We start from the raw sequence: 23,031 nt of genomic DNA, 5'->3' as shown, positions 1-23,031 counted from the left end.
AGCAATCAAGGCGGTAAAGGCAATGACATTGGTTTGAGTGTTTGTAATGTTGATTTCATCTGGGGGCCGACCGAAAATAGCTACATGAGGGGATGGAGAGATTTTTAGACCTACAATTTCAGAAATACATTCGAAGAAAGATTGCCAGAAGCTAGATAATTTAGGGCACGACCAGAACATGTGAGTCAGGTCGCAGGGGGCCTGGGAGCATCTATCACACCTGTCATCTAATCTATCTGGATAAATCCTGGAGAGCTTAGCCTTGCTATAATGTAGTCTAAGGATAATCTGTATTAGGCTGAGTCTAGCGCAACTGGAGGATGAGCTAACAGCTCTCAGGGCCTCCTTCCAAAAGTCATCAGATATGGTTGAATATCAACACTAGGGTTGCAAAGGGGCGGAAAGTTTCCGGTAAATATCTGGAAAGTTTCCATGGGAAGTTAAGCTGGGGAATTTTGGAAATATTCAATGCAAAATTAAACAAAAAAACATGACATTTCAACAGATTTAAAAAATAAATAAAAATGTTAACCCACATCCCATCCAAAAATCCCCACAAAGTCCCATTCAAAATGTTAAATGGAAAGAGCCCTTCTCCCTCCAAAAAGTCCCATTAAACATGCAAATCTTCCTTCAAGCAATCCTCTGCATTTTTGCTAAAGCCTTTCAGTCAACGGGCTCTTCCTGGGCCTCATCAACATCACACTCTGAGTCTTCCTCTGCAGTGCCACTGTCTAGCCTGGTTGAGGATGGCTCTGTGTCCAGCTCAGATACCTCATTCACACCAACGGTGTTTCAGGGCCGGTTCGGAGCTGGAGCTTGAAAAGCACCGGGTTTTCTTCTTCACACCGCAGCGGAGCAGCCTGTTAGCTCCGGAATCCGGTTCGTTTCAAGCACCAAAAAATTGTCCGGCCAGAGCAAAAGCACCGCATACGTCACGCTTACGTTGAGGCGGGGGGCAGAGACAGATAAACTCCTGAACAACAACAAAAAGCCCGCGTTTTATTGAGTTTGTACACAACGATGGAGAAACTTAACAAGAGTTTCAGTGTTTCTGCCATAGACTGTATATATAAAGGTTTCTGCTCATGGTAAAGCAACGTGTCTGCGTGTTAAGGTGGAACCTGAGCATTCACGTTGATCACCTCTCATTATAACTCATTATAAATCTATAAAACTATAAATATTAAACTTTACTTCATGTGTTCATTTGAGAACAGCTGTTACATACCTGGGTGAAGGTTACTGTTCATTTAAATGAAAGATACAACGTTACTCCACACTCATGGTTCAGTCCACCTTAAGAAATAAGACCGACCTCGGAAGCAGTTGTGTTTTAAAAAAACCTTTATTGACACAAGTACACTTTTTTATAAGAATATAACTAAACCACAGAAATGACTCCGGAAAAGCTGCAGATAGAGCCATAAGAAATTAATGCACCTGATTTCATCCGCGCGGTTTGGCTTTATGAAGTAGGCACGTAAACGGTTACGTCATGACGCAAACGATGACGCAACGACGCATTACCAGTCGGACTCTGGGCGGTGTGAAAAGAGCCAGAGCTAAACCGAAGAACTGGTTCTGAACCTGAAAAGCACGGAGCTTGAACTGGAGTTGCGTTGGTGTGAATGTGGTAAGAGAGCATTAGGATTGCCCGGATGCCAACCAGTGTTTCCACCCTCACATTTGTGAGCCTGTTGGGAACCTTTGTGTGGTCTCAATAGCCATGCAGTAAGCCGTGTGCTATGCCATGGATTTTCAAGTGTACTTGAATGGCATCGGTTTGTTTTAGTCAAGATTATGCTAAAATATACTTTCCCCAACTATGTTTAAGTTCCCTATGAAGATCCAACCTTCAATTTGGAAAATTCCCGGTTTATTCCCATAAATTTCCGTTTATTCCCGTGGAAAGTTTCCATCTTTGAAAATTCCCGGAATTTTGCAACCCTAATCAACACACACATTTGCTACATTGGGAAATGCATCGATGACGTGGTACTGAAGTTTACTGTACAAACATTCCCGAATCAAAAGCCCTGGATAAACAGCGAGGTGCGTACTGAAGTAACCTGTGTTCCTAGTATCCAGATATGAGTTTGCTTAAACATATGTGTGTACTTAATTACTTTGTATTAAATAATAGCAGTCTGTATAACAAGAAGCAGGAAATATGAGAAGTGAAACATTTGTATTAAGAGTAGTGGAGATGTGAGAGATGAGATATCCTTATTTGGACACAGCATGTCAAACATCTGGTGGGCTGCATGGTGTGCATGGTGAAATGAGTGTGCGTTAAACATGCTGTAAAGGTCTACTATTTCTCACATTGCTGTAGGATTGCTTGGGAGCAGAGGTAATGTTTTCCTCGTTATTATTGATATTAAAGTAACGTACATATATTACTTGTATTAGTCAACGATAAACAACTATATCTTAGACATATCTTAAAAATGCCAAGGGTGTGTGGAGCTGTGTGTATTGAACTGATGGGGGAGGGGGCCGGAGAGAGGGAAGTCTATGCAGAAAATGTGTGTGCGTGTGCAGGCTGCAAGAATGCGAGACAACGAACACCAGATGTGTTTGTTTTGCCTCAAACGTAAGAGACTCTTGTTTCCGGGTCGCCTCGGCTGGCTCGCACTGATTCGTTGCGACCAGCCATCGTTTTTGTATCGCCCAATGGATGACCTATATGGGAGGAGCATCCGCACACAACTCCTCCCTTTCTAACTACATGAAGCCCTGTTGTGTCCTTGTGTCCGGTCTCTTTTCCTCCTGCTGCCAAGATAGTAAGATCTCCCAGCACTGGGAACAGAGCAGGGGTACCCCTTTAAAGTGTACTGGGGACAGAGCAGGGGTGCTCCTTTAAAGTGTACTGGGGACAGAGCAGGGGTGCCCCTTTAAAGTGTACTGGGGACAGAGCAGGGGTGCCCCTTTAAAGTGTACTGGGGACAGAGCAGGGGTGCCCCTTTAAAGTGTACTGGGAACAGAGCAGGGGTGCCCCTTTAAAGTGTACTGGGGACAGAGCAGGGGTACCCCTTTAAAGTCTACTGGGGACAGAGCAGGGGTGCCCCTTCAAAGTGTACTGGGGACAGAGCAGGGGTGCCCCTTTAAAGTGTACTGGGGACAGAGCAGGGATGCCCCTTTAAAGTGTACTGGGGACAGAGCAGGGGTACCCCTTTAAAGTCTACTGGGGACAGAGCAGGGGTGCCCCTTCAAAGTGTACTGGGGACAGAGCAGGGGTACCCCTTTAAAGTGTACTGGGGACAGAGCAGGGGTGCCCCTTTAAAGTGTATTGTTGTTGTTTACCATTAAAACAGATTATTGTTTAATCTGTAGGATTGCTTGGGAGCAGAGGTAATGTTTTCCTCGTTATTATTGATATTAAAGTAACGTACATGTATTACTTGTATTAGTCAACGATAAACAACTATATCTTAGACATATCTTAAAAATGCCAAGGGTGTGTGGAGCTGTGTGTATTGAACTGATGGGGGAGGGGGCCGGAGAGAGGGAAGTCTATGCAGAAAATGTGTGCGTGTGTGTGCAGGCTGCAAGAATGCGAGACAACGAACACCAGATGTGTTTGTTTTGTCTCAAACGTAAGAGACTCTTGCTTCCGGGTCGCCTCGGCTGGCTCGCGCTGATTCGTTGCGACCGGCCATCGTTTTTGTATCGCCCAATGGATGACCTATATGGGAGGAGCATCCTACACAACCCCTCCCTTTCTAACTACATGAAGCCCTGTTGTGTCCTTGTGTCCGGTCTCTTTTCCTCCTGCTGCCAAGATAGTAAGATCTCCCAGCACTGGGAACAGAGCAGGGGTACCCCTTTAAAGTGTACTGGGGACAGAGCAGGGGTGCCCCTTTAAAGTGTACTGGGGACAGAGCAGGGGTACCCCTTTAAAGTGTACTGGGGACAGAGCAGGGGTGCCCCTTTAAAGTGTACTGGGGACAGAGCAGGGGTACCCCTTTAAAGTGTACTGGGGACAGAGCAGGGGTGCCCCTTTAAAGTGTACTGGGGACAGAGCAGGGGTGCCCCTTTAAAGTGTACTGGGGACAGAGCAGGGGTACCCCTTTAAAGTGTACTGGGGACAGAGCAGGGGTGCCCCTTTAAAGTGTACTGGGGACAGAGCAGGGGTGCCCCTTTAAAGTGTACTGGGGACATAGCAGGGGTGCCCCTTTAAAGTGTATTGTTGTTGTTTACCATTAAAACAGATTATTGTTTAATCTTTATCCTGGTGCTTTGAATTCCTTCTTTTATAATTTGACCAGCTCATCAAAGGACGCGCGGAGCCGAGGTGGGTTTCAGACCACTCATTGCTCCAACAGTACCAAGCTGAAAGCGCGCACTATCGCGTTTAGAGGTGGAGATTCAGATGAGTTCAGGAAATCAAGGTATGAACTCCGGAGAGCAATCAGCAGTGCAAAGAGACAATACAGAGACAAAATGGAGTCTGACTTCAAAGGCTGTAACACCCGGAACTTGTGGGCGGGACTAAGAACAATGACAGACTACAAAGGAGCAGCAGGGGGTGTTAAGGGAGTGTCTGCGTGCGCATCTCTCCCAGATGAGCTGAACAGCTTTTGTGCTCAATTCGAGAGCAGTCAGGCTGTGGAGGCACAGAAGGACCGGGAGCCCTGCCATTTTGTTTTAAAAAGGGCGGATGTGTGTAAATCCTTTAAAAGGGTTAATCCACACAGGCTCCTGGACCTGATGGCATCCCTGGCCGTGATCTCAGGGTGTGTGCAGTTCAGCTGGCAGAGGTGTTCAACAGGTCCCTGCTGCAGTCTGTAGTCCCCACATGCTTCAAACACTCCACCATCGTTCCTGTCCCAAAAAGACAATAATCACCAGCCTCAACAACTACCGCCCAGTAGCACTCCATCATAATGAAGTGCTTTGAGCGGTTAGTCAAACCCTTCTTCACCTCCTCCCTCCTTGACTCTCTGGACCCCCTGCAGTTTGCCTACAGAGCAAACAGGTCCACAGATGACGTCATAGCCCTCACCATCCACACTGCCCTCTCACACCTGGACCAGAGGAACACTTGTGAGAATGCTGTTCATTGATTACAGTTCAGCTTTCAACACCATTGTGCCCTCCAAGCTGGCCATCAAGCTCAGAGACCTCGGGCTCAACAGCGCCCTCTGTGACTGGATCCTGAACTTCCTGACCTTCCTGACGGGCAGACCCCAGGCAGTGCGGGTGGGAAACATCACATCCTCCACCCTGATCCTCAACACCGGAGCCCCTCAAGGCTGCGTGCTCAGCCCTCTGCTCTACTCCCTGTTCACTCACAACTGTGTGGCCACACACAGCTCCAACACCATCGTGAAGTTTGCTGACGACACGACCGTTATCGGCCAACTGCACAGCACATCACCAGGAAGGAGCTGCCATCAATGGAGGACCTTTACTCCCAGCGGCTCAGGAAGAAAGCCCTCAGGATTATCAAAGACCCCCATCACCCCAGCCACAAACTGTTCTGTCTGCTGCCGTCTGGCAGACGGTACCGCAGCATCCGGACTAAAACCACCAGACTCAGGGTCAGTTTCATCCCACAGGCCATAAGACTGTTAAACACCTGAACTTTGAAACAACATCCATAACATTAAGCTGGTTGCTAATTATTTATCTAATATATCATATTCCAATGACTTGTATGTAGACTCTAATTGAACTATTTCACATTTTTCTTTTTGTATTTACTTGCACTATTTTTTTCTGTTTTTCTGTTTTATTGTGTTGCTCTGTTGGAGGAGCCTGTGACCTATGATTTTCATCGTCATAACTATACTGTAGCTATGTTCGTATGACAAATAAAAGCCTTGAACCTTGAACCTTGAATGTGTTCGGCTTCTTACTTTGTAGAATGTTCCATCTTTCTCCACACTGAGGACAGCAGGAGTCTCCTGATGGAGGTCTCTGCTCCCAGTATGAGGTGATGCACTGTCTGCAGAACCAGTGTCCACAGCTGGTAGAGACTGGATCCTTCAGGACGTCCTGACACAGAGCACAGCTGGACAGCTGCTCCTCCACAGGAACAGGACTCTTCCTCTTCCCTCTATGGAGATGAACACATCCTTTATAACACTTTACATTAGTGGAGCTGATTCTCACCAAAGGTACAAGGTGGCAAATTCTAGTTTGATTTTTTTTTTAAAAGTCTGTATAGATGCTATTTCATCATGATAAGGTAGATAGTGGTTAGTTATTCATATAATCAGGGAACCACACAGCTTTGTGTCTGGGTTCATAACATCAGCTGTATTAATCTGGTACACTTTAGCACTATGAACCCAATTTACATATAATTTGCTGTGAATTAATGTCTTTAAAGATATGGAAAGGATGCCGAAATAACAATGTAATGATAGTGATTTGTTAAAAGCCTGAGTTAATGCTTTGTCAGGTCTGTCTGCAACACAACAAGCAAAACACTTTAAATGTTAGTTTTCTGAATGGAAATCGATTAAAGCTAGGCTAACGTTGTAGCTGCTGTGTCTAAATGACATCCAGTCATAAGAACAGCAGCTATTATATTGTTAGCACCACAGACAGTCTCTGGTTTATATACAGGTACATGAAGAACCCTGATTTAACATGAGGTGCTGTAGAGCTCTGGGTGCTGATGTTCCCTCTTCTGATTCATCTCAGCATGTCAGTGACCACAGGAGCAGAAGCTCAACACTGACAGGTTTTTGTAACAGAGCGTCACAAACTTCACTCTCAAGTTGCAACTTTACAAGTTGTGTGAATACACGGGGGGGATATACATTTCACATCTTCTTTTGATTTGTGTTGCCAGGCACATTTATGCGCATTGACCCTACAGTTTATCGCACCGCACAAAATAAATCGTCTAATGATAAATACAACCAGCTCACCTGGTTATTACTATCATTATACTATATCTACAGAGTGTCTGTACTCTACTGCCCTCATGTAATTATAAAAGAACCGTTTAGATGATCAGATAATATAAAAACTGAATCCTCTTCAGGTCACAGTAGAAACAGACTCTTACTTTGTGTCTGAGGGTCCGGGTTCATCTCTGAAGTCTGGAGGTTCCTCTTCAGACTGCTCACTCCCGCACAGACCGCTGAGGAATTGAGATTTGTCCTCTTCCTCAACTTTGAAATCACTCATCTTCTCCAGTCTGAGAGAAAAACCAGTAACACTACACACACACACACACACACACACACACACACACACACACACACACACACACACACACACACACACACACACACACACACACACACACACACACACACACACACACACACACACACACACACACACACACACACACACACACACACACACACACACACACACACACACACACACACACACACACACACACACACACACACACACACACACACACACACACACACACACACACACACACATACACACACATACACACACACACACACACACACACACACACACACACACATTATAATAATAACATGATGTCAATCTAAACCATCATAATGATAAACTTGGTTTCAATACATCAAATCAGTCAGACTTCAGACAGGCTGCTCTCCATGTGACTGCGCTTGGCTGTTACATGTTATGAAACTCTGATTTAGAAACCAGGAAATGGATAAAAAAGTTCACAACATTTGAAGATGTCACTTTCAACTCCAGGAAATAAATATATTTGTATTTACAGATTATTTTCTGACATACAGTTCAACTGAGTAAATGATTAAAGTGTTAAAAAGCAGTCTGTTGTTAAAACTCACTCTGTTTTCCTCCTGCTGCTCTGCCGAAGTGTAAAATGGAGTCTGGCAGTTTGACTTCCTTCTTTCACTTTCAACATCCTTCCCTGTCTGTAGCTCCTCCCTTTGTTTCATAACCAGCTTCATCACATGGACAGGTACAACAGGGATTATGTTCTATTGCTCTCACAGTAAGACGGTTACAAAAACACGTATAGGAACGATATAAATAGACATGCAGCTAAAAACAAGGAAAATAAAGTTATTGAAGAAAAAGTAATAAAACCACAAAGTGAAAATAAATCTAAAAACATCCTGCATTCAAAACCTTACTTGTTGTTGTTTTGGGTACTCTAGTGTTAACTGTGTATTGTTCCATATTATATATATTTGTTTGTGGAATAGTATTACTGCTGCATGAATGCTCAAGTTTCATTTTGTAGATTATTTAAACTCCTTTATAAACTCTTTGTTTGTTTAATCAGCAGCAATGCAGATTCTATGAGATCAATAGTGTAGCAGGATAGACTGTTCAGCCCTATCACCACACGGGGCAACCTTTATAAAGAGGGGTCAGTGTCGCTCTTGCTCCCTCTTGCTCTTTGGCACGAAGGCCACTTCCGGGTTCCGCTGACGTGCTTTATCCGCTGGCACCGGTGAGTTTGCAGTGGCTGCCGTTTGTTGTACACCTAGCATGACAATTAGCCTAAATACTAAATGTATCACTGGTTGTAGACCCTTGCAGGGATCCTGCAGCCCATGTCTGCTGCCGCTGTAAATGAAGCTCTCCTGCTGTGTGTTTGTCTGAACTTGGCCTGATCGGTATGTAGTAGTGATGGTGAGATGAAGCCTTATGAAGCTTTGAAGCTTTCCAGCCAATTGGTTCGCAAAAGGGTTCATCTCATGAGGCTTCATCATGGGCTTCATTTGAACACAAACCCCCTGTTGGTGAAAGTGTGTACAACAGGCAGATTGGACATCTCAACAGTGTGCTCTATCTCATACCGAGTTCCCAATGAGTAAAGCCTTAGAATAACTCTAAACAACGAACATTAAATCATATTTTCATGTTAACAATATTGTTGTTATTCCAGTTGAATGATTGTGATTGAAAAGCCTAAGGACGCTGGTAAACATTGCAAAGAGGGATTTGTATTCCTTAATAATATTCGTAAACGTAACCATGTTGTAGCCTGAGAAAGGCTAAACCATATCAAAGAATACATTTATTAACTACATTGTCTCATTTAGCTGTAGCTTTTATAAACAACAAAAAATACGTATTGTTCAGTCGTTGAACCAGAGACCCTGCGGTCGTGAGTCAACTGCTTTCCAGCTGAGCCACAGCACACACACTACAGCTCTCTGAAAACACTGGAACATATTTATTTCTGTATTTATTCATGTTTTTATTCCTACATTTATTTATGCTTGTATCTATTTATACGTTATGACATGTTCCGACCTCTATATAAGTGAGGGTCTGAGCTCTCTTGATTCCATCGTGTCACCGGGCCCGGGTACAGGAGGGGTAATATGGTTCTTATTATACATCCATTGGTATTATGAGCGTTGTGGTTCAACCGATCTGAATCGCTTCCTGAAGCAGTCACGTGGTATCGACAGGCAGCGAGGCTTCGTTTGTCATCGATGACGTCACTGGCACAAAACGATACAAGCCTCGATACATGCTTCACAAAAAGCTTCGGGGATTACTCGACACACGCTCCGAAGCCTCGGCGCAATACGTAACATCACTAGTATGTAGACCTTCTGCTTGTCTCATTCTTCCTGAATGATCTTAACCTAGTATTGTTATTGTAACATCACCTGATCGCTTAATGTCTGCTAGGCTCTGCGCTGGAAGCGTGATAAAGGACTTCTGTTTTGCTTCTATGTCTGCGTTGCATTCACGACTGCTCTACGTCTACGAGTGTATTTATGGAGTCAGATTTGGGTCAATATTCTAGCACGTAAAACAAGCCACTCACGAGCGGAAAATGTGCTTTTACACACGCATAAAATGACTCGCGCGCAGATTAAACCGCTCGCTCGCGGGAGGGTTACGGCCCCTACACACGGCGGCGTGCGTTGCCGCTTCTGCCCATTCACTTTGAATGGGGTGACGTCACTATTCGCCGAACTGCATTGTGGGAGCAAAGCGTAGCTTCTCTCGCGGTGCTCGCTGCAAAAGTAGAGCAATGTTCTACTTTTGCCGCCTCGATGGAGGCGGCAAATCCCGCGTATGCAAATCTGACATTCCAAGCGCTAGCCAATCAAACCGCGTGTATGTTGGGAGAGCCAGACCGCAGTTATTTCCCATATGTCAAAAATGGAGGAGAAAATGATCGTGGCGGTACTATATGACCACCAGTCCCTCTTTACATACAGGGATACAAACCGGAGGAGCCAGGCATGGGGGGAGGTGGCAGAGACAGTGGGTGACACTGGTAGGTTTTCGCCTGTTTGGAGAGTTTATATCCAGTGTACTTCGTTTGAATGGACAGCTAGCAAGCATAGACAGTATATTTAGCCAGCATGGATGTAGCATGAATGCTTTGCTTTGTATGTCCGGGGCGGGACATTCATGTGATTGGTTGTTGCTCGCGTTGCTCGCGTTGACTCCCCAAGCTCAAGACACGCCCACCGCCAAGCGGCAACGCACGCCGCCGTGTGTAGGCTCCGTCAGCCTCACTCACTCGCGGAGTCTGTCTATGCGCGCGTGAAAAGTTTCTGACATTTTGTTGCGGAGCCACTGGACTTTGATTGACAGCTGCCAGGAAGCCCGGAGTTGCCAGGTTTGATAAATGCCTGAACTACCAAGAGCCGAGGAGTGACAGCTGCAAGATCAGTTGGACGAGATTAAATGGTAAAGTTGTCCATAAAAAACTATTATATTCGTAAAGTGTACAGCTAATATATATATTAATTAATTTGATATAAAACAATATATTTTTGAGTGGAAAACTGCTAGCTACTGTCTGCTGTATGCACCTCCCTTACGAAATGAACTATACATGAATTATAGTATTACTATAGTATACTATAAGAGTTGTATAGTGTCCTTTAGTAAGTTTGTAGTGTTCTGTAGTATTTTTCACCAGCTATTGTATTACAATAGTTTTTTCTGTAGTGCCATTTTATTAGCTATAGTAGCCCTATAATATTTCAATAGTAACACTATGTATCTAGATCTTTGTAGTATTCCTATATTTTAAATAGTACTACTATAGTATACTATATAGTGTTTCTGTAGTTGTTTTTTGAACACACTATAGAACACTCCTATAGTAATAGTATAATGAATGCATATTATTACTATAGTGTTTGTAAAAGTATTGCACTCAGAATTAATGTGTCATTTTTTTATATCAAATTAATTTATATATATATATTAGTTGTACACTTTACGAATATAATAGTTTTTTATGGACAACTTTACCATTCAATCTCGTCCACCTGATCTTGCCGCTGTCACTCCTCGGCTCTTGGTAGTTCATGCATTTATCAAACCTGGCAACTCCTGGCAGCTGTCAATCAAAGTCCAGTGGCTCCGTCCCCAAAGTGCCAGAAACTTTTCACTGCGCGCGTAGACAGACTCCGCGAGCGAGTGAAGCTGACACTCCCGCGAGCGAGCAAGAGGGCTCTCTCTCCTCGCGGGGGTTTAATCTGCACGCGAGGGTCATTTTAGGCGCGTGTAAAATCACATTTTCCGCTCGTGAGTAGCTTGTTTTATGCGCTAGAATATTGACCCAAATCTGACTCCATAGTATTGCCTGCCTAACTGTTGCCTGGACCACTGGTCTGCCCTCACGGCTGTGTCTGTCTGCACAGTCGGCTTGCCTGCCCTACTGTGCTTCACCTGCCACACTACTGCCTGGCGGGTGTTGCTCTTGGCCTACATTGTCTGTCTTGGTATCACTGTGCCTTTGCTCTTCATTACAGGGCCATATTTTAAACATTGTTATCGTGGACTGTTCGATTAATCTCTGTTCATGATTACTTATTTCATTGAGTTAAGTTTGTTTTGTTTATTTAATTCAAGATTAATTCAAGACTGTTAGGTTGATTTTCGTTTCTTTGGTTTAGTTTTCGACCCTGTTGCTTTAAATTTGTTTTGTTTATTTCAGTTACTTGAAATCAGTATTTTGTAGTATTCTTGACTTTTTATTGTCTTATACTTATCTTATGTGTTGGTCGGTGTATTAATTTGTGTTTACTGTTTATCCCAGTAATTGTTTATTGTTTGCCCTTCTTAGTTGCTGAGAGCCAAAGGTGTGGTGCTGGTGTCCCCGGTGGTGGCTTCCCCCTTTGTGTGTCGTGCTGTGCTCCCCCCGATTTGTGTTCCTTCGTGTGAGTGTGTAGTGATCACGGGTGCCTTAATTTACTTTGTTGGGATCCCTCTCACCCCTCGTCACCTCCATCCACTGGTAAGCCTCAGCATCCCTGAATTAAGAGTTCCCCTCTTCATTTCCAGTGTGTATAATTATCTTATGGTGTTTTTAATGATATTTTAATGCCAGAAATAAAACATTTGATAAATTGGAACCACGTCTCCTACCCCTCAGTATCACGAACCTGAGTGCCTTGTTGGTACTTGGAATAATTATTTCCTTGGGTGCCATTCCCAAGGTGGCGTTGTCTGGCTTTTAGTTGAATAGGATTTCCAACAAACACCCCCACGTGCCGCCACACTAGCAACCACCTTGGTAACAATGAAAACGTTTTATAGACACAATTTCCTGAAGTAATCTTCGTAATAACTAGCAAGCTTAAGATTGTGTACATCTACTGCACACATACTCTGAAATAACAACTCACATTTCTCGCATCAAATGACATCAAAACGCATTTTAATGGCCAAACTAACCTTAAAATAGGCATTTTCCACCGAGAATAAAACGAAGTTCGGCCATGTTTTTTTTTCTGAAGGGAGAAATTTGAAGCTCACGTGACATAGACGCCATCCATTGGAATGAATGGTGAAAAAAGACGTAGGGATCTTACAATTTCAGAGGCGTTTTTGTAGAAATACTACGTCCCAAGTTGTGGACCAACGTAGTTATTACACGTTTTTTTGTGAGACTGGGTTGGAAGTTCAACACTGTATCTATAGCAGGGGATCCATCACAATGAAGGATTGAAGAGTATGTGCATCAATAGCATGTTGCTAAGAAGTGTCTAAATGAGATGACTAATGGCGCTTTTCCACTGCAGGGCCTCGCTCGGCTTAGTACGGTATGGCTAGGCCTCGTTAGACCTTGTTAGGCCAGGCTCACTTTATGCTGCGTTTCCATTACAGTTTAGGAACTGGGGCAGTATCTATAGTAACGCAGTGTGGGCAGAACACACAACCAACATCAGCCGTTAGCCCTCAGAGCTCACAGCTCCTCATATCTGTTCAGAAACTAGACAAAAGTTAAACAAGTACAAACCACAGACTGTCTGTCATGGAGAATACAGTCGCTGCTTTATTTATGTCTGTATAGGCCGTTCTTGTGAACGGTCGGAGCATATACTGCGTTAGCTTAGCCCAGGGGTTCCCAACCTTTTTTCCCAAGAGCCCCCCCAAATGACTCCTGTTGGAAGTTGCGCCCCCCCCCCCCCCACACACACACACACACACACAAAAAGTTTAAAAGTCTCAAAAGCTACAACTACCGTCATAAACTGGATGAATGTGAAGTATTTTGTTAAAGGAGGATGAAAGCATAGTTAAGGAGCACTATTGGAGTGACTTTGATGGTTATTGGACTCAGGATTAATTCATTTGGATTCCCGCTGTATGAAGAAATGAAAGGACGGCGGAAGTGGAAACAATTCACAAAGGGATTAAACTGTTTAAAACACATGCTCAAAGTAAGCCGGATTTTGCCGATGTGTTTATGTGGATTCAAAAGTCGTAAATAATCTACAAAATGGAGGAGACCGATCTGATCGGAGCAACTGTGACAAATAATCCAACTGAAACCGGCATGGACAATGACTATGTTTTAAAAATGCGCTTATCCAGAAAAGCCTGGTTTGGACACTTTACCGGCAGAAGAAATATTTCTATTAAAGAAATAATTATACATTTATGTCTTTTTATGCCTTTAATAGATAAATAAATCTCTCCACTCCCTAGCCCCTCCATACATCTCTGATCTCCTTCAGCCCTACACCCCCTCTCGTCACCTGTGGTCCTCCGACAAAGGGCTGCTCTCCATCCAGCGCTCCAAGCTGAAAACATTTGGCAACAGAGCCTTCAGTGTCGCAGCCCCCACCCTCTAGAATCCTCTACCCTCTGCAATCAGGAATGCAGACTCTCTGGACACCTTCAAAAAACACCTCAAACACCATCTGTTCACTCAGGCCTTTGGCCTCAACTAATATGCGGTATCCAGCAAACTGTTCCTGTTTTGTTTTCTTCAGCCTATGTATCTGTATGATTGTTATTACTTTTGTTGTTGTTGTTGTTACTTCCCATTGTAAAGCGTCCTTGGGTTTCGTGAAAAGCGCTATAGAAATTGAAATTATTATTATTAATAGCTACTAACTTGAATTTGTATTCAAGTTAGTAGGTTGGGAACCAGCCAATCTCTATTCAGAAAACACGCATTTAAAAAAGTTTTTCGTCTGTCTGCAGACTTGTCAAAGCATTAATTCATGTTTTTTTACAAACCGGTATCAGTATGTTGTTACTTCGGCATCATTTTGAAACGTGTATTACAATTAAATCACGGTAAAATATGTTCATTTTGTTTAGCATACTCAGCCCGGTTGTTGGCCCGGAAAGAACCTCGATTTTGGAGAGCCAGAAAACTGAAAAAGTACCCGCTAACCGGAACCACGCCAAGTGAAAACGCAACCAAAAACGGGCCAGGCGTGGCACCCTTAAACCGCGCTCCGCGCTGTAGTGGATGTGCGCAATAAATGTCATCACTCCCAACATTAGCCGCCTTTAGCTTAGCGGTGGTGACGTGAAGTCATGTGACCGTGCTGTAGTTCCTTTATAGCCCAACATTAGCCACCTTTAGCTTAGCGGTGTTGACGTGAAGTCATGTGACCGTGCTGTAGTTCCTTTATAGCCCAACATTAGCCTCCTTTAGCTTAGCGGTGGTGACGTGAAGTCATGTGACCGTGCTGTAGTTCCTTTATAGCCCAAGGTTGCGGTCGAATAGTCCAACAATCAGCTCCTAAGTTCTAACCCTATCTCCTATTCCTTGACCTCTGAGTGAAACGTCACGGGGTTAAGGGATAGTGGATAGGAGAATTCAAAAGGACTTAGGAGAAGAGACTGCGGTACTTTAGAGAATCCGAATGCACTTTCACTATCCGACGTGTTTATGATGCGCCAGCGGACGTCATGAATGTGCGTCTGCTGCTGTGGGGAAACTACAGATCTCTATACAGCGGACTACAACATGGATGTTCAATAAGAACGAGGGACTCCTGTAAACTCATCTAGAGACTCCGTGCTCTGATGCTGTTGCTTTGCTTTATGAACGTGGACAACAGAGAAACATATTCTTCATGACCAAAGTTAGAATTGAAATAAAAAAGGAAAGTGAAACTGATGCTCGTCACCCTCTCCCTCCGGTCCACATGAATACAAATGATCCCAATACGTATGATTGATGAAAATATCTTAAAATCAATACAGATGTATTTATTATAAACGTTAGTCCTTAACATCTATCACTGTGTATATCACCATTCAAACATCTTTTAAAAGTTGAACAAACCCCAAAGACTTTATTTGATCATTTCAGTAAAAACTAACGTTCATATTTCTCTTTTTGATTATAATACTGATGAATGTTCAAAACAAAGCACTTTGGCAACTTACCACATACATTTTAAAATGCGTAATAAGCACCATAACTTTCATGATATCATTTCTCGGTCATAATCGGTTGTTTCCGTGACTGTTGTGTGACGGTAAATGCTGCGGCTGCAATGCATTGTGGGGCAGCATTTTCTCCTCTCCTCTCATAAAGGAAGGTCCAGTGGTTGGCCTGACAAAAATGTGAAAGGACGCAATGGATTCTGGCAAATTAAAGTATTGTATCAGTGTTTCCCCATTGTCTTGGTAGACAACGGAGCCCCGCGCCCCCCCTGAAATTCAAGGTGTTTTTTTTCCTTTCTTTTTTTCTATATATAAAATATATATATATATATATAACTGAAGTAATCTATCGACGGTCATTTTTCACATTGAAAATGTGGACTTTTATTATCCAATTCATGTGCATGTTTCAGTGTCTGACTTGTTTTTTTTCTGTAGATTTGACTCGGACAACGACTGCCCCCCCCCCCCCCCCCCGGCCAGGCAGCACCCCCCAAAGCAGTAAACCTAGGGGAAACACTGATTGTATGTAATAAAGTGAACAACTACTTGAAAAAATATCAAGATAATACCAAAGGAAGGCCAATACGGGTAGCTGCTCTCAGGAGGGAGTCCAGGAGAAAAGAGAGAAGGAAAGTGGCCTTCGCTCAGAATCTGTGATACCTTCAAGGACAAGGGGGGAAATGTACAGGTAACAAAACAGAGGACAGGACTTCAACTGTCAAAACTAGCAGGGGCTTTCACACACTCCACGAGGTTTTGCCTCAGCTCGAGTTGAGCTCTTCGTAAAGAAGCGGGTCCAGCTCACGGAGAGCATTGATCAGAACCCTGCTGGCTGCAGCTCCTTTATTTCGCACCACGTCCACCACCTCTCGTGCTCCGTCATTTCGGGATTTGGTTTTGGCTGACTCCATTTCAGATTCATTGATCACTTCAGACTGAAAGAGTTTATCCAGAAGGTCCTTCAGGACGGATAGAGACACTCTTTGAATGAACTCTGTCCGAACTGAGAGCAGCCACTCCTTTGCTGGGACTCTGCTCTCTGCTGAGACTCTGCTCTCTGCTGGGACTCTGCTCTCTGCTGGGACATTTCTCTGGGACAATTCCTTCCTTGGATCTGGAAGACAAACAGGGAAAATACTTTTGTTAACCAACAATCACATTAAACAGATCTCTTAACAATTAAAGTATAACTCAGCATTCCCAGAGGTGGATTTCTGTTCACCTAAAGTTATAATATGTAGCATTTCCTCATAATGTATAAAAACTCTTACACCTGTATTATTTATATTGTGTTGAGTTGTGTTGAGTTGTGTACGTACATTATCCCAAATGGTTCAGAGAGACGTGTAATTTTAATCAAGGTAACAGTACGTTCATCACGGTCTCCTGTAATGGCGGTGTATCCACTTAACCACGAGAAGCTGAAGACTACAACTCCCATGATGCCCCGCTGTTTCACCACCACACTAGTTTTTACTATAGTTTTAGAATATAACAGGTTGTGTGTTTAATGTTGTAATGATACGCTGCCATGGAGTCTTAATAGAGAAGGCTATGAGATGGAGCTTTAGAGTTAAACAGTCTATCACTGGGTCTGAGCTCAGGTGGAGTCTTTACCTTCCAGTGACACGCGATAATTCCAGACTTCATTTCCACCTTGGTTCTGGACCTTCAAGAACACTCTCTCTGTGCTCGTCATCAGGGACACTTGAAATGTCGGATGGTAGTTTGGTCCAAACATGGATTTAAAAGTTTTACTCTGAAAACCAGAAACAGAAGTGAAATGTGTATCTGTTTCTTTCCTGATTGTGGATCCAAATGCAGATACATGTGTGTTAATGATCATTGTGTTTCTTTAAAGGAGCATCAGTGACTCACCTCAGGCTGAATGAAGAAGCCCTCAGGTTCACAGTGCACACTGTAACTGTGATCAATGTCCAGCTCACAGTCGGAGGAGATTGGGATGTTCACAGCCCGTTTGTGTTTTTTAACAACCTTCAGTAACAGGACAATTTGATCAATTTAAAACAACATATGTTGACAGACCTGCACTACAGAGAGATAATAATTACAATCAATTAAGAATAACACCATGAGGACATATGTGAGTAGATTAATTAAAGTGTATAGGTTAGATATTTTTGGATGAAATTTCAAATCTCCAACACATGTTTTTATATATTTATTAGGGTTGTTTACGGAGCCCCTAAAGCAGGGGTGGGGAACCTCCGGCCTCCAGGCCGTATACGGACCGCGAGACCATTTGGTACGGCCCTCGAGGTAATTTATAAACACACGCAAAATAGAAAACAATTCAAGAAATCTAGACAGCAAAATAATCAAACAAGCGAGTGCCTGTTTTTCCTGGCCAAGGTCAGGGTCCTTGAACACAACACGAGCCTAACGTGTCATCACGTGGTATATGTCTCGTCTGACTGTGGCCGTTTCTCAATCGCAAGGATACTAGCTTCCAAGCCAATATCATCGAGTGCCGCCGAAGGACTGTTCCAATGTCCAGCATACTTGGAATTCCACCGAGGCCGCGTCCTTGGTTTGGGGGTAATTTCGAGGCTGCACATGGGTAGACTTTGCGTCCTTAAAATCCCCACAATGCTTTGCGCACGGACCAATTTCCCCAAATCTGTGGCGTAAAATGTAAGGCGGGGCCTCTCATATGACGCACACCTGCACACTTGCTAGCCTGTTCCACTCTTCGTTTTCCGAATGCCAGGAAGGATTCTTGCCTAGCTGCTGAAGCAAGTGACTCACTCGCAGAGGTCGCATTAACCGAATATTTTCCACCTATGACGGATTTTTTTTAACAATGACGGAAAAATCTGAAAACAGTCCGTCATTTTGACAGATTAGAACAAACTCAGAACAGCACCAAAGCTTCCCCACAGCGAGGCTCCGGTGTTATGCATGCCCGCCAAAAAGGAAATTATATAGTTTCCAAACCTAACTTTGCCGTACAAATAATTGATATGTCTTTGAGTTTTTACTTTACGCTGTGGCACGCTCCAGCGAGGTGCAGTGAGCATGCATAATACGGCATAACACCGGCGCTAATAGTTCACCACCCCCGCCCTAAAGGGTCATGAAAAAAAATAAAGAATGTATCTCATGCAAGAAAGTTACCGGTTCGCCAAGTAGGAGAGATGTGCCTTTTACGCACCACCTTCACTGTGTTTACCTTCATTAGAACAGCTGAATAGAGATCGACGCTGCTAAGTTTTAACCACACACACCTCTACACACACACACACACCACACACACACCTCTACACACATCGAACTGCCCGATTATTACGCCATATTATTGAAAGTGTCGTTTGTTCCGGTGCACTCCGATAGGACTGAGCACTACATCGAGATTAAGATTAAACAAACTTCTTCACTTGGGAACACACACATATACCTATGGAGTTGGCCAGATGTGTGTAAATTAATGTTCATGGTCATTTGAAAACAAAGGCCGGTGTCGGGCACATACGAACACACACGCACAGAGCAAAGCTGAGCAGAGCACACACACACACCATGTGCCTTAGTGACCGGACATCTCCTTCATAAAACGAGTAATAGGGGGAACTAGAGAATGCAATTCCTGAAGAAATTGCTAGTTGGAATGCTTTATGCTGAAAAGCTAACGCTGAATTGCTATGCTGAAATCTAATGTGTAAGAAGAAAGTGAAGAATTTAGATTGAAATGATACATGAACACTGGGGGCTTGAATGTGTGATGAGAGAAGAAAATAAAGTAAAAAGGCTTGGAAAAGCAGCAGAATATTTGAATTGCAAACTTTTGAACTAACTTGGTTGCAAATGTTCTGTCGCCATGCCAACGGCATTTGATGACATCCCATAATACGCTTAGATGCGTTGATGGCTGCATCGTTACCAAACCTGTGAAGTTTTGGGCCGTTTGGAGAATTTTCACTGAAGTTATGAGAAAACCGTGTTACATGGCGACGAGCATTGTGTTGCCATGGCAACAGCATTTGAAGTAATCTCAAAACTGTCCCGTAGATGTCTTCACGGCTGGACTGTTAGCACACATGTGAAGTTTGAGCACTTTTTGAACATTTTCATAGGAGTTATAGGGACATCGTCTTTTATGGCGAGGGATGGAAATGGCATATGGTGAGATCTCAGATTTGGCGTAAAGCTGTTGAGGCATGGACCGGTGATATACAAGTGAAGATTGGGGGACGATTGGACCGTGTCCATTGGACTTACATCGACATCGTGTTTTATGGCGAGTGGTCTGTCGCCATGGCAACGGCATTTGATGACACCCCATAATACGCTTAGATGCGTTGATGGCTGCATCGTTACCAAACCTGTGAAGTTTTGGGCGGTTTGGAGCATTTTCACTGAAGTTATGAGAAAACCATGTTTCATGGCGAGCATTGTGTTGCCATGGCAACGGCATTTGAAGAAATCTCAAAACTGTCCCGTAGATGTCTTCACGGCTGGACTGAAGTTTGAGCACTTTTTTAACATTTTCATAGGAGTTAATGTATAGCGACATCGTCTTTTATGGCGAGGGATGCGTTTCCATAGAAACGGCATATGATGACACCCCATATTTGACATAGAGCTGTTGAGGGCATGGCCGTTAACCTTTATCTGAAGTCTGCTGCTCTGAGCATGTCATTGGAGCGATGACATCATCGTGTTCCATTACACAGGTGTTTCTATTTGAGCTAACGAGGTGTCCAGAGATCAAAGGTTTTCATTGTTCTGAATGAGAGATAAACCTGTTACATGTGAACATTTTGTTAAAGAACCGTAACAGATATCGGTGAAATTTCAAAGCGTGAAGTATCTCAAGGAAGTTGAGTATCTGAAGTGTGCTTTTTGTGTACTTTCGGGTCAATAATGTGGCCTTTTTGGCAGATTAACTAAAGGTGTGCGGCTGCTGATGTGAGGAGATATCAGCCTGAAATTACAATGGGGTTTAATGGAGGAATGTTGAACGTTTTTGTCACTTCATGCCCTCAAGAGGCACTTTGTTTAATTATTATTGCTTAATTATTCGTCATTTTTCAAGCTACGAGATAATTTCCTACGTTTGTCATGAAAAATGTTGTCTCAGGAATGTAGGGTTTTGCACAGCAGCCACCGCTCATCGGTTCAGTAAGACAATGCGGTCCATACGCTTGGTTATGGTGATTTTCAGTTAATGATTTGAAGGTCACCTATTGAGCAAAATCCACTTTTTCATCTCTCTTCTACATCAACATGTGTCCCCTCGTCTTCATGTCTCTTCCACATCAGCATGTGTCCCCTCTTCTTCATGTCTCTTCTACATCAACATGTGTCCCCTCTTCTTCATGTCTCTTCTACATCAACATGTGTCCCCTCTTCTTCATGTCTCTTCTACATCAACATGTGTCCCCTCTTCTTCATGTCTCTTCTACATCAACATGTGTCCCCTCTTCTTCATGTCTCCTCTACATCAACATGAAGTACAACCGCGTGACTCAGTCATCTTTCACCTAAAAAAGCATTTAAATACCGCATTTAAAATCTGATGAACTCAGTGTACATCTGGACCGGGTGACGACATTTCCTATTGACGCAGCAACCACTGTAAGTTATATTCTTGTTTAATTAGACTTCTCTGTTTCATTTATTCTACTCTGTATAATTGTTCTGTAGTTATTGTAGCTAAAACGGCTAAATCGCTTTTGAGAGATTTTAAATCTCAGATCTGCTCAGGCGAAACCTGCTACACAGGTCTCAGCTCTCAAGCCTGCATTATAATATAGGCAGGGCCAGTCTATTGTCGCCCATCAGCTGTAGATAGTTAACTAATTAGAGGGGCACGCCCCTACAGCTGTGAGAACTCAGCAATCAGGCGTCCATTTTAGGTAGCTCTTTCCTGGAGCGTCAGCTTAAGCGTCAGACAGCCGAAGACTGACAAAGACATTGGAGTCCTACGGGAGTAAGACTGACAAAGACATTGGAGTCCTACGGGAGTCACGAGGGAGGCAAAGAGGAGGCAAATCCTACTCTGATTGAGCTGGTGTCTTATTTCTCTTTTCTTTAGTTTTCTAGCCCCTCATGCTATAATCATGTGTATTTTCTCCATTCCTGTTCATGTGTCTTCTCGCAATTATCACTGGCCCCGTGTATCTCCTAATCGATATAACCGGCCTGCTCTCGTCTATCCCACATGCTCCACTGAGATCCAACATCTAGTTTCAGGTGGCCTGTGGAATTGCCAGTCAGCTGTTCCTAAGGCTGACTTCATCTCTGGCTACGCCTCCCTGCAATCTCTGGATTTCCTTGCTCTCACTGAGACCTGGATTACTCCATCCAACACATCCACCCCAGCAGCTCTCTCCACTGCATATTCCTTCTCCCATACACCCAGACCAACTGGCAGAGGAGGTGGCACTGGTCTCCTGCTCTCTCCCAAATGGAGCTTTTCCCTCTTCAAGCTACCTAACTTCACTCCTTCCACCTTTGAATTCCATGCCGTCACAGTAACCCATCCTATACAGTTAACCATTGTTGTTCTCTACCGTCCACCAGGCGCCTTGGGGGACTTCTTGGAGGAATTAGATAATCTCCTCTCACACATCCCTGAAACTGGCCCTCCCGCTGTACTTCTCGGAGACTTCAACCTCCAGACGGGGAAGATAGACGAACTAACATCCCTGTTAACTGCCTTTGCTTTCTCACTGTCTCCGTCCCCAATGACTCATAAAGCTGGCAATGTCCTTGATCTCATATTCTCAAGGAACTGCGCTACTTCTAACCTCTCTGTAAACCCGCTCCACACATCCGATCACTTCTTCATTTCATTCTCTCTATCCCTTTCCAAACATAACAAACTAATCTCTTCTCATCCTGCACTTGTCCGCCGTAACCTTCGTTCCCTCTCCCCCTCTACCTTTGCCTCGTCGGTGCTCTCAGCCCTCCCTTCCTCTGACTCGTTTCCAACTCCTGCCTCCAAACTCTGCTGCAGAAACTCTCCTCTCTACTCTCTCATACTGTCTGGACTCGCTCTGTCCTCTCACATCTCGGCAGGCTCGTCAGTCTCCTCCTGCTCCCTGGCTAAATGATGCACTGCGTGCTAATACAACCGTCCTTAGGGCAGCAGAGCGGAAACGGTGGAAATCCAAACACTGTGACGAACTCCTAACCTATCAGGCTCTCCTCTCCTCTTTCTCTGCTTCGATCTCTCAGGCAAAAAGCACTTTCTTACAAGATAAGATCCAATCTTCCTATTCCAATCCGTAAAAACTATTTTCCATCTTCTCCACCCTCTTGGACCCTCCAAAAGCTCCTCCCCCCTCCTCACTTCTGTCAAGCGACTTTGTTACCCACTTTGAAAAAAAGGTTGATGATATTCGCTCTTCTTTTTCTGACTCACCTTTACTCACCGCTGGGTCACCAGACCCTCCTTCCACCAACACACTAACCTCCTTTTCCCCT

General features: G+C 43.9%; 2 protein-coding genes across 7 annotated transcripts in view; both read right to left on the bottom strand.

Moving 5' to 3' along the window:
* The window catches only part of LOC117548245 (protein NLRC3-like), a 30,939-nt gene extending 23,032 nt beyond the window's left edge, over positions 1-7,907 (bottom strand). For 4 of the 5 annotated variants that reach the window (XM_034219391.1, XM_034219390.1, XM_034219394.1 and 1 more), the window contains exons 1-3: positions 7,771-7,907; positions 7,031-7,189; positions 5,868-6,067 (exon numbers count right to left, since the gene is read on the bottom strand). In XM_034219391.1, the coding sequence (XP_034075282.1) occupies positions 5,868-6,067; positions 7,031-7,189; positions 7,771-7,892 (481 nt within the window). In that variant the 5' untranslated portion in view covers positions 7,893-7,907. Of the gene's footprint in view, positions 1-5,867; positions 6,068-7,030; positions 7,190-7,769 lie in introns of all 5 variants that reach the window. The other variant, XM_034219392.1, reaches the window with a different exon arrangement.
* An 8,149-nt stretch (positions 7,908-16,056) lies between these two features.
* LOC117548247 (protein NLRC3-like) overlaps positions 16,057-23,031 on the bottom strand; it is a 65,381-nt gene continuing 58,406 nt past the window's right edge. For both annotated transcript variants that reach the window (XM_034219395.1, XM_034219397.1), the window contains exons 13-15: positions 17,458-17,574; positions 17,197-17,338; positions 16,057-16,693 (exon numbers count right to left, since the gene is read on the bottom strand). In XM_034219395.1, the coding sequence (XP_034075286.1) occupies positions 16,341-16,693; positions 17,197-17,338; positions 17,458-17,574 (612 nt within the window). In that variant the 3' untranslated portion in view covers positions 16,057-16,340. The remainder of the gene's footprint in view (positions 16,694-17,196; positions 17,339-17,457; positions 17,575-23,031) is intronic.

Source organism: Gymnodraco acuticeps, unplaced genomic scaffold, assembly GCF_902827175.1.
Source record: "Gymnodraco acuticeps unplaced genomic scaffold, fGymAcu1.1, whole genome shotgun sequence".
Classification (NCBI taxonomy): domain Eukaryota; kingdom Metazoa; phylum Chordata; class Actinopteri; order Perciformes; family Bathydraconidae; genus Gymnodraco; species Gymnodraco acuticeps.
Note: the sequence above shows the minus strand (reverse complement) of the source record. Positions and strands in the feature narration are given on the sequence as shown.